At 41.7% G+C, this 13,849-nt stretch overlaps 1 protein-coding gene across 2 annotated transcripts in view; it reads left to right on the top strand.

The window, feature by feature from the left end:
• The window catches only part of LOC115055880 (neurexin-1a), a 230,503-nt gene that overhangs the window by 95,845 nt on the left and 120,809 nt on the right, over positions 1-13,849 (top strand). For both annotated transcript variants that reach the window (XM_029521935.1, XM_029521936.1), the window contains 2 exons: positions 7,072-7,275; positions 9,626-9,652. In XM_029521935.1, the coding sequence (XP_029377795.1) occupies positions 7,072-7,275; positions 9,626-9,652 (231 nt within the window). The remainder of the gene's footprint in view (positions 1-7,071; positions 7,276-9,625; positions 9,653-13,849) is intronic.

Below are 13,849 nucleotides of genomic sequence, written 5' to 3'. Positions count from 1 at the left end.
TTTATCACAAGGAAGGCGCAGCTTTTATGTGTTCTTCCTAAAAGACAAAGAGCTCTTCTAACTTAGTTCTACCTTATGGATTCATAACCAATTTCTGCTTTTTGAAGCAAGACTATTGTGCCGATCCCTTTTATTGCATTTGTTACTGATAAGTTAAGTTGAAAAGTACAAATAAAAAGCAGTGATGAAGACATTTTCTTGCTTACAATGCAAAGCTTAGTGCGGAACTGCCTTTTTTGCGTGTTCAGCGTTAGCATGTTGGTGAGGTGATCAGAGGATTGCCCATTGGCCCCTCTGATTGAACAGCAGCCCAACTTAAAACAACAAACAGCTGAGTGAGGAAGCCAAAGCCTTCATTTGCTCATATAGTCTGTACAGAGGCAATGATTCTTGAACTCGAGTTTCAGGCTTATTTTGTGAATAAATGAATCACTATGTTGAATGTATAGCCCATTTACAAGACATTCACAATGTCAACTTATATTAACACTTCTGGGTTTCAGAGTGAGAATGAAAATCAGATGAAGGTCGGAAAATAGAGACCTTTTTGCTGAATAATCACAGTTGAGTGACCCAATGATATATATAATTTGTTTATTAATTAATCAAGTGGATATTGCCTATGAGGCTGCTGTGAACTGTCTATGAATAATGAATATCAGATCGCCATCAAGGATTTCATGCTGCAGCAGTATATGCAGAATTGACATCACGGAATCTCAACGGAGCAAAACAGTAAATGAGCAAAAAACCATTAACATATGCATACCCAAGGCAAATGTCAAAAAGAGCCCAAGCATGTGACACCATTATCACAGTGTGATGCATCTGCACAGGAATGACAGCCGGAACAGGTTCTCGTTGGGGAAAAAAATAAAATTAAATTGTAACACGTCCTACACGGTTACATGTGTTAGCGCTACACATGCTGAAGCATCCCTGTGCAGTCTTTCATTAATTAAAATGTAGTTGCCTAAATAGCCTAGATGACATGCTAAAAAGGCTTGATGCTGATTGAAATCGGCTGAGTCAATGCAAATAGATTATCACGAGCACATGTGACGATCAGATGTTACATTTCTTCTTTACTTTTTCTGGATACGGTCGTGAATGATTGATGACTGTGATGACCTCTGACCTGTCATGTAAATATAGTTAATGCAAGGACAGGAACTGACTATTTTAGCACAGGTATGGTGGCGCAGGACAGATAAATTATATCTCGTACATTACTGATGGATGTGCCAGTTAGGCTCCTCTGATTTTTTCCACATGTGCATTTTCATTCTAGCTAATGAGTTGACAGGAATTAGGGCATAGTACATGAGGGAGGTTTATTGGGCATGGGGCATATCTGTCTCACTACAGCGAGATAATTGCTTATCCGGAGAGTGCTCTTGAATCTAAAAAGATACAATTCACTCTTGCTTATTGCGAAAACAAAAGCAGAGTAACTGCATCCCTGCCTTTGAATCAATTGCACTTTGCAAAGGTCTCCAAAACGATGACCCTCTTCTTTCTCTTCCTCCCAACAATCAAATGTCTCGTCTCCTGTCTTGGCTCTCTTGTCCAAACTCTCTCTTTTTATCTGGCTTTCTCCACTCTGTGTACGAGACTGGCATGGCACAGTAGTGTGAGTGGGAGCAGTAGTATGGAGGACGGGGCCCGGCCCGCTGCCAGCTGTTTTGATGGCTACAGATTGCCGCTACGCTGGTAGGATGAAGCAGGCACCAGCAGGCCGAGGAGCTGTCAAAAGAATTACCCCAGCTCTCACTTATCCATGCATGGTGTACCACCCGGTGGCGAAATATAGCTAGTGCATATGGTGGAGGAGGAGGAGGACGACGACAACGAGTCCAAAGGAACAAGAGGTGGAGTTTCAGAAGAGCACCATGGAGCTACTCGCCCTATTTTGAGGGATTTTAATTAAGCAGACAAAGCAATTTTCCCCCTTGCATCCCAAATGTCTTCCCCTTCATTGTTCCTCCAGTTGCTAATTAGCCCAAATATTAGTCTTGTAGTGTGAGGCTAAGGCAGCCTCTCCCAGATGCTGAAGTAGGTGTGTTGCAGCACTTGCATGTATTCCCTAATGAGGAATGACATGCTGCACTCCTGCACTGAAAGCACCCCCCGTTGATTCACATGAGCACGGGTTACTGTGCTTACCTGCAATGAATAAAGATAGAGGCTGAAGATCAATATATAGATCGGCACGCTCACACCTGTCACGTACATGTGCATGTACATCTTTCTGATGTGTGCGCATGTGAGCAAGGGAATTCATTCATTTCACTCTTCCTCCATAGACTGAAATATATTATTGCCAGACTCTACATCGGTTTAGGGTACCTTTGCTCAAAAAGGTAGACCGAAGACCACAATACAGTACATCAAAACATTATGTAAATCGGCATAACTGTAGAAAAACTGGTTCTTTGAGCACATTTATTGCTTTTCAGAGCATAAACCCATTTGCCATTGGTCCATAGCAAAAAGCCAAGAGGTGCAGAATGTTATTGCGTAATTGTGAAATACCCTTAAAGGAGAATAGCACTGGTCTTTAGCGTTAAAACACGTTTTAGCCTTGCCCTTTGACGGCACACTGTGTGTTACTCACCATTCAGCACACTTGAATATAGTTACAAATTAGAGAGAACTGGTTGTCTCGCACCCCGGAGCGACACACACAGAAGCAGAGAGAATTGGGTGAAAAACATGGAAATTGTGACCCTGAGGAATGCCGTTGGTTGATTATCTCGTGGATATGGACACGTGTTGTAGGAACAGAGATTTGGCCAGGAGTGAAATAAACAATCAAATTTGTTTCAGTACACAAACCTAAATCTTAAAACATAAATCATTCAATTAGCCTCATGCTGTTCTGTTGTGTCAAAAGACTATATTTTATCTGTAAGTTGGATTTTCTATTTCCAGTGTCTACAGCTTCTGATTATAGGACTCGTTGAATTAATCTTGATGGCAGAGCAATGACCAAAGATTGGAGATTAACTAGTAAATGATTAAACTAGATAGTAATTCTCTTTTATTAGTCTCAGTGGGCTGTGAAACTTCATTCACGTGTACACAAAATCTTGACCATCTTGGCTGTCGTGCAGATTCCCGACAGCACTGACTGAAGCTGCGGAATCCAGCGTGCCAAGCGGTCACACTGATTCCTTTTCTGTCATTGCGCTCACTTCATGGCCCCAATGAAGTCGCCTTATGGCCACAGAGCGGCGAGATGTGAAGTCGGCTCACGATGACGCAGTTTCATTCTTCTTAGCGAGAGGAGACTTCTCCCCCTGCCTCTCAAAAATACTTTCAGATAGGTGGATATCTTTTTTTCCCTCACACTTTTAATAGCCAGTGAGTCTATTTCTTGGCTCATGTATACTAAGATGCTCAAAGAAGGCGACAGTGAAGAAGACACGAGTGGCTCTGAATTATTTATGATATCTCTGAGCCATTTCTTCCTGTTTATTGTGGATGTTGAACATACATTTTCTCAAAAGCCTTTGGCAGTTGTACTTCAGCAATTGAATTGGGCCTGGTGCCCTGACACTGTGGGACATCACAATCCTGTGACATGCAACTGACAGCTCTGCCTTCCTGCAGAGCCTCTTCTCCTTCAGGGAGAAGGGGAGGGCGAGTTGCGTGCCTGTCTACCATTACTCCCACTTGTTAGTAGCAAAGCATCATTTGTTACCGCTTTGAAAGAACCCCCCCCCCCATACACCCCTCACCCAAATTGTTCCTTGTTCTCTTGTGAAAATCAGAAAACAATGTTGTATTGTGCCTTACAAGACAGAAAATGAATGCTTGGTGTAGTTTGGTATGCTCCATCTCCCCTCTGACAACCTCCTGTTGGGCTGGCACCGAAAAAAACTCCAGCTTCAGTCTTCTCAATTTATTTTGATTTTAAATACGGGAGTGCCATTAAACAAACAAACAAACCACCAAAAAAAAATGGCCTTCCAGTATTGGATTTTTGACAGGTGCTCACTTTGCATTTTGTAATGTTTCCCTCATATTTCAGTCTCCATATTTTCATAAGCTTCTTAAGATGGAATTTTAGACAACAGCTCTATATGAATATCTGTGGAAGTTATATCTTGAATAAAATGCAATATTTACCCCAGCTGTGATTGAATTTATCCGTCTATTCAGTTGAAAATATTTTCATGAGTAAAATGCTCTTTAATATATGTTTGAGGCCTGGCACAAGGGTGTCATCTTTTCACCTTGAATCTCAGGAGGTATGCACTTTTAAAAGAATGGCATCCATTTGAACAGACTCTCTCTTGTTTATTATAAAAACTGGTACTTATACAGTTCTATACCCTTTAAAGGAATTATTGTCACTATTTGTATGTTTTGCTGTCTTTCTATCTGGAGCATTTTTCATGGTTTAATGGATCCTGTTTCAAACTAAGACAATTTAACAGGAGCAGGGTTTGTGCTGGAAACTCCACACAGTTCTGCACTTGGATCTGTCACTCATTGTTTGGAGGTACCGATTTTTTACGTCTCATGTTCTCAGAATAAACGGTCATCTGAACTTCAGACAGTATATTATAGTCATGGAGATTAAGTCAAACAGGTAGTAAACCCTCTCATGGGGTCCGAGTGCTGGCTAATATTGCAGCCGTGTTTGGAGTTTGAGCTGTTGCTCCTTTTTTTTTTTTTTTTTTTTCCTCCTTTTTTCCTGGCATCTGCTAACAGTTTCCAAATGCAGCTCTTTGCTTTAGCTGCCTGGCAGGAAGCAGACAGTTTAGCAGTGAGAACTCGTTTGTCACACGCCCCTGTCATCTGCAGCATACCCCAGGAGGTTGTGGAGAAATTGGATTTGGGTGAGGAATGTGACGGAGTCATCCCGGGGGATGGATGTGACATTGGCTGTGTGCGATGAGGAAGTGTTGATGAGGTGGCGTGTGTACATTGCTACCCTATCACCCCCACCTCTCTCTATCTCCCGTCCCTCCAACTTGCCCTCTATCTGTTTGAACGCCACTGTTGTTATCAGGTTCTAGTTTAGTTACACAACCGGAAATACTGTTCCAACCTCCTGTCGGCGTTAAACAATCTCCCCAGCATTTTTCCTGCTTAATGCTTTGTAAACGCAGTCACCCTGAGCAGAAGCTCAATATTCAAGGTCCACAGACTATTACAGTTCCGTCACACTTTGTATTTTCCTTCCGTAAGTCAATACCAATTTGTCATGCTGTAGTTTTGTAGGGCTGGACAGTAACAAAGTAAATTTTCTTGAGTGTTATTTTTGGGGGATACTTTTACTTTCACTCCACTACATTTCTATTGATGCTCTCATCACTCGCTACTTTAGCGCATACATCACTATGGACGATTTAGAGTCACCAATTATAGGCTGTCCAAGAGGGGGTCTGGTCCCCACACCGGGAATCGAACGACAACCTTCTTATTGTGGCGACATCGCTAACCATTACGCCACCTTGTTGCTCAAGTCACTACATACATTTACATCAAGTCACCAATTAACCTAGCTGGGAACCGAAACCATGACAACTGTGATCAGCAATCCCCATCTGTATTTTTCATTTACAGCCCAGTTCATATCCAGGTGCAGTAATATATAATTTCATATGATAAATATGATAGATATATACTGTTTATGCTGAGGAAACTTCACTTACATGCATCACTCAACCATACGACGACCATAACCATTCATGGAAGGATCGCAGCCCCCTACCACTGTGGTGGGGAATTGCAACGGCGTAGGTACGGCGTTGATTTGGACCGTACCAGGCGACGGCTTGGGCTGCAGACCCTTGTGTAAGCGTGTGTTATGTCCCTCTCTCCGGTGAATGGTAAGGTAACACCAGCTGTAGCCGCTGTAAACTTTATAGTCAGTGTGATGACACTCAACTCTGCAGCCATAAAAGTAGTGTGTTGGAAGGAAGAAAAGAGCAATAAGAAGGTCACAGGTTCGGCTCCCGACCTGAACATGGTCAAGGTTAATTGGTTAATTGGTCACTTTTAATTGTCCTAGAGTGAGTCACGGACTGGGCTACAGCGTGGAAAAGCAGAGACCCCTCCTGAGACTAGAGCCTAGACCGGACCCCTCCACAGAAACTGGTTCTTGTAGGGCCTCTTTAACTGAAGATGTTTTTGAGATATAAACATGTCTGTACCGGAACTGCATCAGTGTATTGTATAATGACAATAAAGCTACTCTCCTGTATTTCCTGAGGTATACAGGGATACTTAAGCAATTTTTTTAAGCAAATACTTTTGTACTTTTTCTTAAGTAATATTTTGACAAAGCTACTTTTACTTATTGGAGTGTATTGGAGTAATATTTGACAAGGAGTATCTGTACTTTTACTCAAGGAGTGAGTTGTTTACTCTGTCCACCTCTGTTTGCTACCATTACATCCACCAAAATTGTAGCTATTATTCTGTCACTTTATCACCAGAATAAAATTACCCCTGTTAGTTTTTCTTGAAATGTTTTGCTTTATTCACTTTGCAGTAAAATCTATCAGTTTTTTTCAAAAATGTGTTCATTGTCTTCTCAATGATTTTCTTTTGTAGACAAGTATCAGGCTCTGGACAGAGTATTGTGTAGCTATCAGCTGCAGCACGCAGTATTGTGCAATGCTCAATTTGTGACAAGTGTTTGGATGCTGCTCCTGGACGGCATGTATGTGCATGTACCACTTTGCGGTCGCTCTCTCCCTACAAACTGACAAAACCGCCAATCTGATCTGGAAGCAGTGCTGGAAGAGGGAAGCTGTCTTTGTGTTTGTCAGCTAAATTGTTTCAGCATTCCTATGTGAATGTATGACAGTGTCAGTGCAGGTTGGCTGCAAAGCTTGTGTTGCAATAGAAATATGTTTTTCTACCAGTCTGTCTTATTGTGTTAGACTACATGTTCATTGCTTCATATCTGGTGCTCTAATGCATTTCCTTAAGCCAAACTGAGAGCTGCAGCACTGAATTATGTCCGCAAATAAGACATCATCACTTTAAAACTGCCATGCTCCATTTTGCTCATCACTCACCCAGTTTGCTTCCTCCTTCTCTCCGCAGAGGCAACTATCCTGAGCTACGATGGCAGTAAGTTCATGAAGGTCCAGCTGCCCGTGGTGATGCACACAGAAGCCGAGGATGTGGCTCTGCGCTTCCGCTCCCAGCGAGCCTATGGCATCCTAATAGCCACCACGTCTCGGGACTCAGCTGACAGCCTGCGTCTCGAGCTGGAGAGCGGCCGTGTCCGCCTCACAGTCAATCTAGGTAACGCCGTGGACAAGCATCGGCTGCAGCCCCGTAGCCGCACATCGAATAAAACTAAAATAAGCTTGATAACACTTTCAGATTCACATAGCCAAATACACTTTCTCTACTTCACTCTCACACCTACCCGTGTAATTGTTCTTACAGTTCACATATTTTGAATAGAAGGAGATGGTGTAAAGACTTTCAATGGCAAGAGTCTGCGGCTCACCGCTCACTGCCAGTTGAGCACACAGCTGCCATTGCCCAGCAGGGAATGCTCGCTGCCCACTCCATTAACCAGCCCAAGATCAACATCCATACATTTGTATTGCTCAAAGGGGCATTGCCCACAGATGTATTCTTCCCTGAGGCTTCTAGATATAGTTATTATTCATAATTGGAGCCAAACAATTTCTCTGAGATGGCGTGAGTTGATAATATCACACCTCTTCTCTGATATCACACGTTTGTTTTTTGTTTTTGTTTTTTTTATCTTTTCATCATTTGTTCCTATGAACTTTGTATCATTGTAAGAGGAATGCAGGATTGCAAACAAATCAGCAAATGTACCTTAAATGAGCACTAGGAAAGACATGCTCCATCCCTCCCCAACCCCCACCTACTGCAAAAATAGAAAATTGAGAGACTGGTACGAGTGTTTGCATGTGTGTGCTTATTTGCTCAGGAAGAAATCCAATGATGCCTGTGAAAAGTTTGATATCTCTCAAACAGAGCAATGCTGCACAAATGATAGCCATCTATTTCTCCTTTCCACTGGCTAAACAGAAATGGGCTCCCTAAGCGGAGCCGTTTAGCCGTGCATGCAAAGCAGACAGTCTGAGTCTGCTGACGACCACAAGGAAGCATGTGTCCCACTGTGGAAGACAACAGCGCCACACACTGACGGGGCTCACGAGTCAGATCATGGCAACCACGAAAAAAAAAACAAAGATGACAGCAGCTGGGCACCATGTTTTCCTTTATGTTTAAATTATCTTTGATCATTTTTTTTTCTTTTCTTTTCTTTTAGTTCGTCCCCGACCATTGGCTGTTGAAAACTGTCTTCCTTGTTCTTCCTTCAAAAAAAGCAGAGCATTCCCTGAAAGGGTCATGCTGGTGTTGGTCTCTGGCTGTTTGCGACCACTTTTCTGCTTTGGTTGACAACACACGACAGACAGGGCCAATTGGGGAAGGAAAGGGAGGGGAATGGAGTTTGATCTGAGTTTCTTTTCTCAGCACACGACACAAGCTAAGCCTTGGAAGAAGAGAGGTAAAGAAATGCCACAGAAATAGTGACAGTCTGGAAGGCACTGCCATGTCATGCAAAATTAATGAAGACTAGGACATCATAAGGTGTTAAGTCAAAAAATAACAGAACTACTGCCTCTGCTAGTTTTCAGTGGGAAGAGAGATATTTTACCTTTAAGTCACAATACTTCATTAAATATATTCCATTTCCAAATAGATTTGCCCTCACCATTTAAATTAAGTAGTTATATATCATAGAAAAAATTGAAAGTTAACCTAATATTTAGGCAGTAGATCCCTCAAAGAGTATTGTATTATAGATATTATATTATTGGATTATTAACATGTTCACAGATGCTTTAACATGTAAGTGGCATTATCAATTCAAGACAAGGAGCAAATTTTACCTTCATTTTATATTTGTAGTGGATTACAAAATCTGTAATTGGAGTTGCTGATCTTATCATCATATATAAAGACCACAAATTTTTTGTTTTGTGCTGTACTTAGTATTTTGTTTACACCATGGTTGCTGTTTTTAAAGTAGTGCAGTTGAATATTTTAAGTTTCATATCAACTGTAGCAAAGTCATAATGTAACACTGTGAATATAATAATGCATGAAGGTGAAAAAGTGACATGAGAAGATCATCATGCCTCCCAGAGATAGATAAACAGATAGTTAGAAGGACAGGGAAAGAGAAACGGGTGGAGAGATTGGAAATCCCTTCCAGCTGGCCCTGTCTGACCCTGACTAAAATCTGATGCTCTCATGCTGAATAGAAGATCATATTCTGAAAATGAACTGAAAAACCTGCCAGCTTGCAGAATACATTTGGTTTGGCTGCAGAGCAAAACAAAGCAAGACATGTAGCTCTCATGATTTTCTATTCTACATGGCTGGAGCTTGTGTCCCTCTACACCATGCTGTGCTGATCTGGCCCAGCTTCACTGCAGTGCTTTTACCAGCCTGCTTTAGCTTGGGGACACGGGTGAGAGCATCAGAGGACGGACAGTGTCCGTGTGTGTGTCCCCAGAGGGGTGGACTGTGTGCTTTAATGATGTCTGCAGCTGTAACGTTGAAAGATGAATTTATCTCTCATCTATTCTTCCCCATCTAGATTGTATCAGGATTAACTGTACCTCCAGTAAGTCACTGTTCACCTTTCTTCTTCTTCCTCTCCTTCTTCTTTTTCTTCTTCTCCTCTCACTCTTACTGTTTCTGGATGTTCATGTTTGAGTCCGTAGCTGTGTTATCACACAGGTCCACCATGTCTGCCATGTTTGCAGCCAGTTTATGAACCTGATATTAGATTGCCTTCAAAGTCTGGAATTCAATCGGTGCATTGATGTATATCTGACTTGCACTTTGCATTGACATTAACTTGGCATTTTATCATAACACTTCGCAGCGGTTTGGGCATATAGGAATTGCTTGGTGATGTTGTGTATATCAGCTGTCCAGGAGAATAATGAACCAGGAGGAAGAGGTGGAGGGAGGCTTAAATTAATCACAAGCCTAAATATGGCAGCGATTCGACACACTGAGTTGTTTCTAATTAACAAACTCCTCACACGTGAATTCAGGCTGATTTAAAAAAAAAAAAAAAGCAGCCTTTGAAGAGCAGGTATTTTAGACACACATAATTTTATGTGTTCTTTTTTTTCTCGTGGTTTCTTTTCTGCTTCGGTATATATTGTGCTGGTTGTAAATTGATGACGCCATTCAAGGTACTGAAGAAATACAGAGTGTGATTTTATTATTCTCATTAACCTGCCTTGCAGAGCGGAGAGAAAGGGGTGGAGAGGGAGGGGGAGGAGGGAATAGATCTTTTTGGTGGGATTCATGGTGGAGTGTGTGTGTGTTTTGTGTGCATGTGTTCATTTCAACAAAGAGGTTACATTGCAATATTTTGGGAGGTAAATATCCCCGGCATTTATTATTCAGGAACTTTGATGAATTAATAATTACCTCACCAGAGTCAGAATACGTGAACCTTCTTCCTGTTTAGTGATTCCAAAGTTACAGACACATTTTCTGTATCAGTAAATAACCAACAGATATTGGAGAGTTTAGGCTCTGTTGCAGTGCCTGTGTCAGACGTATATAAGAACAAACTGTCCTCTGAAAACACCAGCACCCGATCGCTCTGTGTGTGTGTGTGTGTGTGTGTGTGTGTGTGTGAGGTGTTACAGTATTTGAAGGTCACTGCTTGATGAGAAGGCGAGACTTACACAACCAAAACGCCTCCACACAGAATCACATGACGTGACCTCTAGCCAGCTCTCCTTAACACCTTTCTAAATGCTAAATAGCATTGTTCATGCATCTTGGATCGCATGCCTTGTTTGTGCATGCAAATTAAAAGCTCTAATTCCCCCCATTTCAGTGGTTTTAAAGGTCATTCTTGGTTTAATTTTTCAGAATGGCCAAATCTATGGTGACTCGTGACTCGGTGTCATGTTAGCGAGGACAGGAGGATTCACCATCTTTAAAATAAACTTTAATCACATGTAAAAACAACTGTATGGTGTAAATAGTAGTGCGCAGTGTAAGTTAACAGGCTAGATGGTTTTACACAGACTGCAGGAGTAGTGCAAAATGAAATTATCATTCAGCATTAGTCTCATTTTGTATTTCAGCATTGTCATAGTGATGTGTTATATTTGCATTAGTCTGAACTCTCTTTGTGTACATTTCCTTAATACACTTCCTTGTCTATACAGAACCATAAAAGCTATAAAATAATTATCACATTTACTGACTTAACTGATGTTTTATAAATTTATACCAGGAGTTTTCTTCAAAGAAGCCAGTTCTTGTAGAATTGAAAGAGAAATTATTTAGATTTAATCAACATTTAATATCATGCTACAGGGAAGGTTAATGTTTAAATAAAATAGTGAGAGCGGCAGGTCTTTTTTTTTTTTTTTTTATAGATTCAGACCTAATTGTGTCATAAGAAAATGTTTAATTGAAGTTCTTGGAAAGAACTGTGCTAAGCCGCAGTGCATTTGCACTTATGAGGCATTTAATTCATTTTTTTTCTTCCTAGGTTATTTTTCTGTGTTATTTTTGTCCTCTTTTTTTCTGTGTTAATTAATGTGTCTTGTCAGGCGCTACAGCTCTGGCCAGCTCGGTGGATGAAGAATCTCAGCACCGACTCAAAGAACACATCACTGTCTATTAGGGACCTTGGCTCCCTGGGGCTGCCCAGAGCTGTCTGAAGAAAACACTGCCACTTCGACTTAAGCACTGTTAACAGGCACTGAGTGACAAAAAACTAAAAATATGATCCAAAAATATCCTGACATGTTTTTTTTTTTTTTTGTCTGCCATTCTGGTGTTCTTAGTATTCATTAATTTGAACTGCGGGATGATCACAATTTACAGTGTAGCCAGGATACAGTGATTATTCACTCCGTGACCTTCTTGAGCAGCAACTCAAGGTAGCTTTTTTCCGTCTCATCATTGATCATTTCCACGCATCAGTCTTTCTTTTTCGGCTTATTTAGCGTGAAAGAGCAGGAGGAGATTCTTTCACATGGATATTATACCTGTGTGCATGTTGGAATGAATGATGAGGGGATGCTTTAGAGGGAGGCTGAATGGGGACTGGGCTGCACACTGTGTACTCATGATCCTTCATAGGTTGTGAGATATGGATGAATTCAGTTCTATTCTTGCTCCATCATGGCTGAACTGGCTTTATGGATAGAGGGAAACATATATTTTACAATACATATGCATTGACTGATAATTCACACCTACTGAGTTCAAATAAAAATCTCAAATCAGAAATCAAAGAGTCAAATAAAATAACTGATTTTGGAGTCCTGCGGTACTCATCTTTATGCTATAGAAGCTGATGTTTGTCAACAAATTAAGGAATGCGAATCTGTGTAGATGAGTGAACCTCAAGATAAAAGTATATCCCTATTCATCGTGACATAATCCAATAAAGGACCGGGCACAAATTACCGAGGTGAGGAGGAACATGCAACTTGTTTTTCTTTTGAGAAAATCAAGGCACTCCCAAAACGTCTTAGTATTTTCCTTTGAACCCCGCAGCACCTCTCCAGCTAAAGTCTAAACAAAAAAGCAGTACAAGTGATCCTTTTGAATTGGTGTACCTATTTTTCATAGAGTCATTCACACAAGGGAAGGCTGATCAGTGTTTGGCTCTCAAACAATAAGACTACCCCTCTCTTCAGCAGAGATAAGTCACCACAAGTCAGTTATACCACTGAGATCAAAAGCCTCCTATGTGTGTAGGCCAGTGGGAAGTGCTTTCGATTAACCAGTAATTATAATGATGCTCTTTGTGGCTGTTGTAAATTTGTTTCATAAAGAGGCTAACATGTTGGCTCAGCAATCTCTGTAACCAACATAAACAGCTTAAATTGAGAATAAATATTGCACGTTAGCCAAAGTTGCAGCACACTGAGGGATTTTCCCATCAAGTCAGTGGGAAGTTAGCGTGATGTGGTCATGCAGCCGTCGCTAAAAATACCCCGATGGAGCAACAACAGTGGAGTAGTCTGTCTTTATAGAACAAACAAACCTTAATGCAAATGGCACTAAACAATTTTAACAGTGATTGCCATCGTTCATTGTTTTGACAGCATTTGCTGAAATATTTTTCGCAGTCTGCTTTCAGTTAGCGGCGCATCGATCAGACAAGCAGGTCGCTTTGCATGGCAGCATGCTAAGTTTGTTTTTCCATGTGTGCTGGCTTTGATGTCTGTGTTGATGATAATCCAGTGGTGGTGTCCAGCGGTGGTGTCTGGCTGCTTGGTCAGCGAATCCCTCTTCCCCCCCCTCCACACCACACCTGGGTGAGTCACAGTGGTTGGGTCAGACGGCACCAGTATCTGGCCTGTCATCCAGCCAGCCGGACCTGATTGACTGGATAATCACATCTTCTCATGCTGCCCTCTGCCGCACTTCTCCACTGTTCCCTTGGGCCCTGAAGTCAATGAGGCAGGGAGAGATCTCTGTAGATCCATCACTGCAGATAGATCACCATCAGTGAGGCCACTGGAGAGGGCTGGACGCGACAGACATCGGCCCCTTAATGTCTGGCCAGCAGCTGGCAGTTTAGAACAAGGACTGCACAGGAGGTGTAAAAACCAGACCTCTTTTCCCCTTCCCTTTCTTTCCTCTTTGGAGAGCAACAAGGACAGGATGATAGAAGGCAAAGATCAAGCATGCTTTCAAGTCCAACTACATCCTATTATTTCATATCTTTCTTCCTTAATCCCTCGCCTTTCGTCTGGTTTCAATCCTGCCCCGGTGTTTAGTGCTTACAAAGCAGAACTGTGCCTCTGAGATTGAGTGTGTC

The sequence above is a fragment of the Echeneis naucrates genome, chromosome 15 (genome assembly GCF_900963305.1).
Source record: "Echeneis naucrates chromosome 15, fEcheNa1.1, whole genome shotgun sequence".
In the NCBI taxonomy this organism is placed as follows: Eukaryota; Metazoa; Chordata; class Actinopteri; order Carangiformes; family Echeneidae; genus Echeneis; species Echeneis naucrates.
The sequence above is the reverse complement of the archived record's forward strand: the minus strand, read 5'-3'. Positions and strand labels throughout refer to the sequence as shown.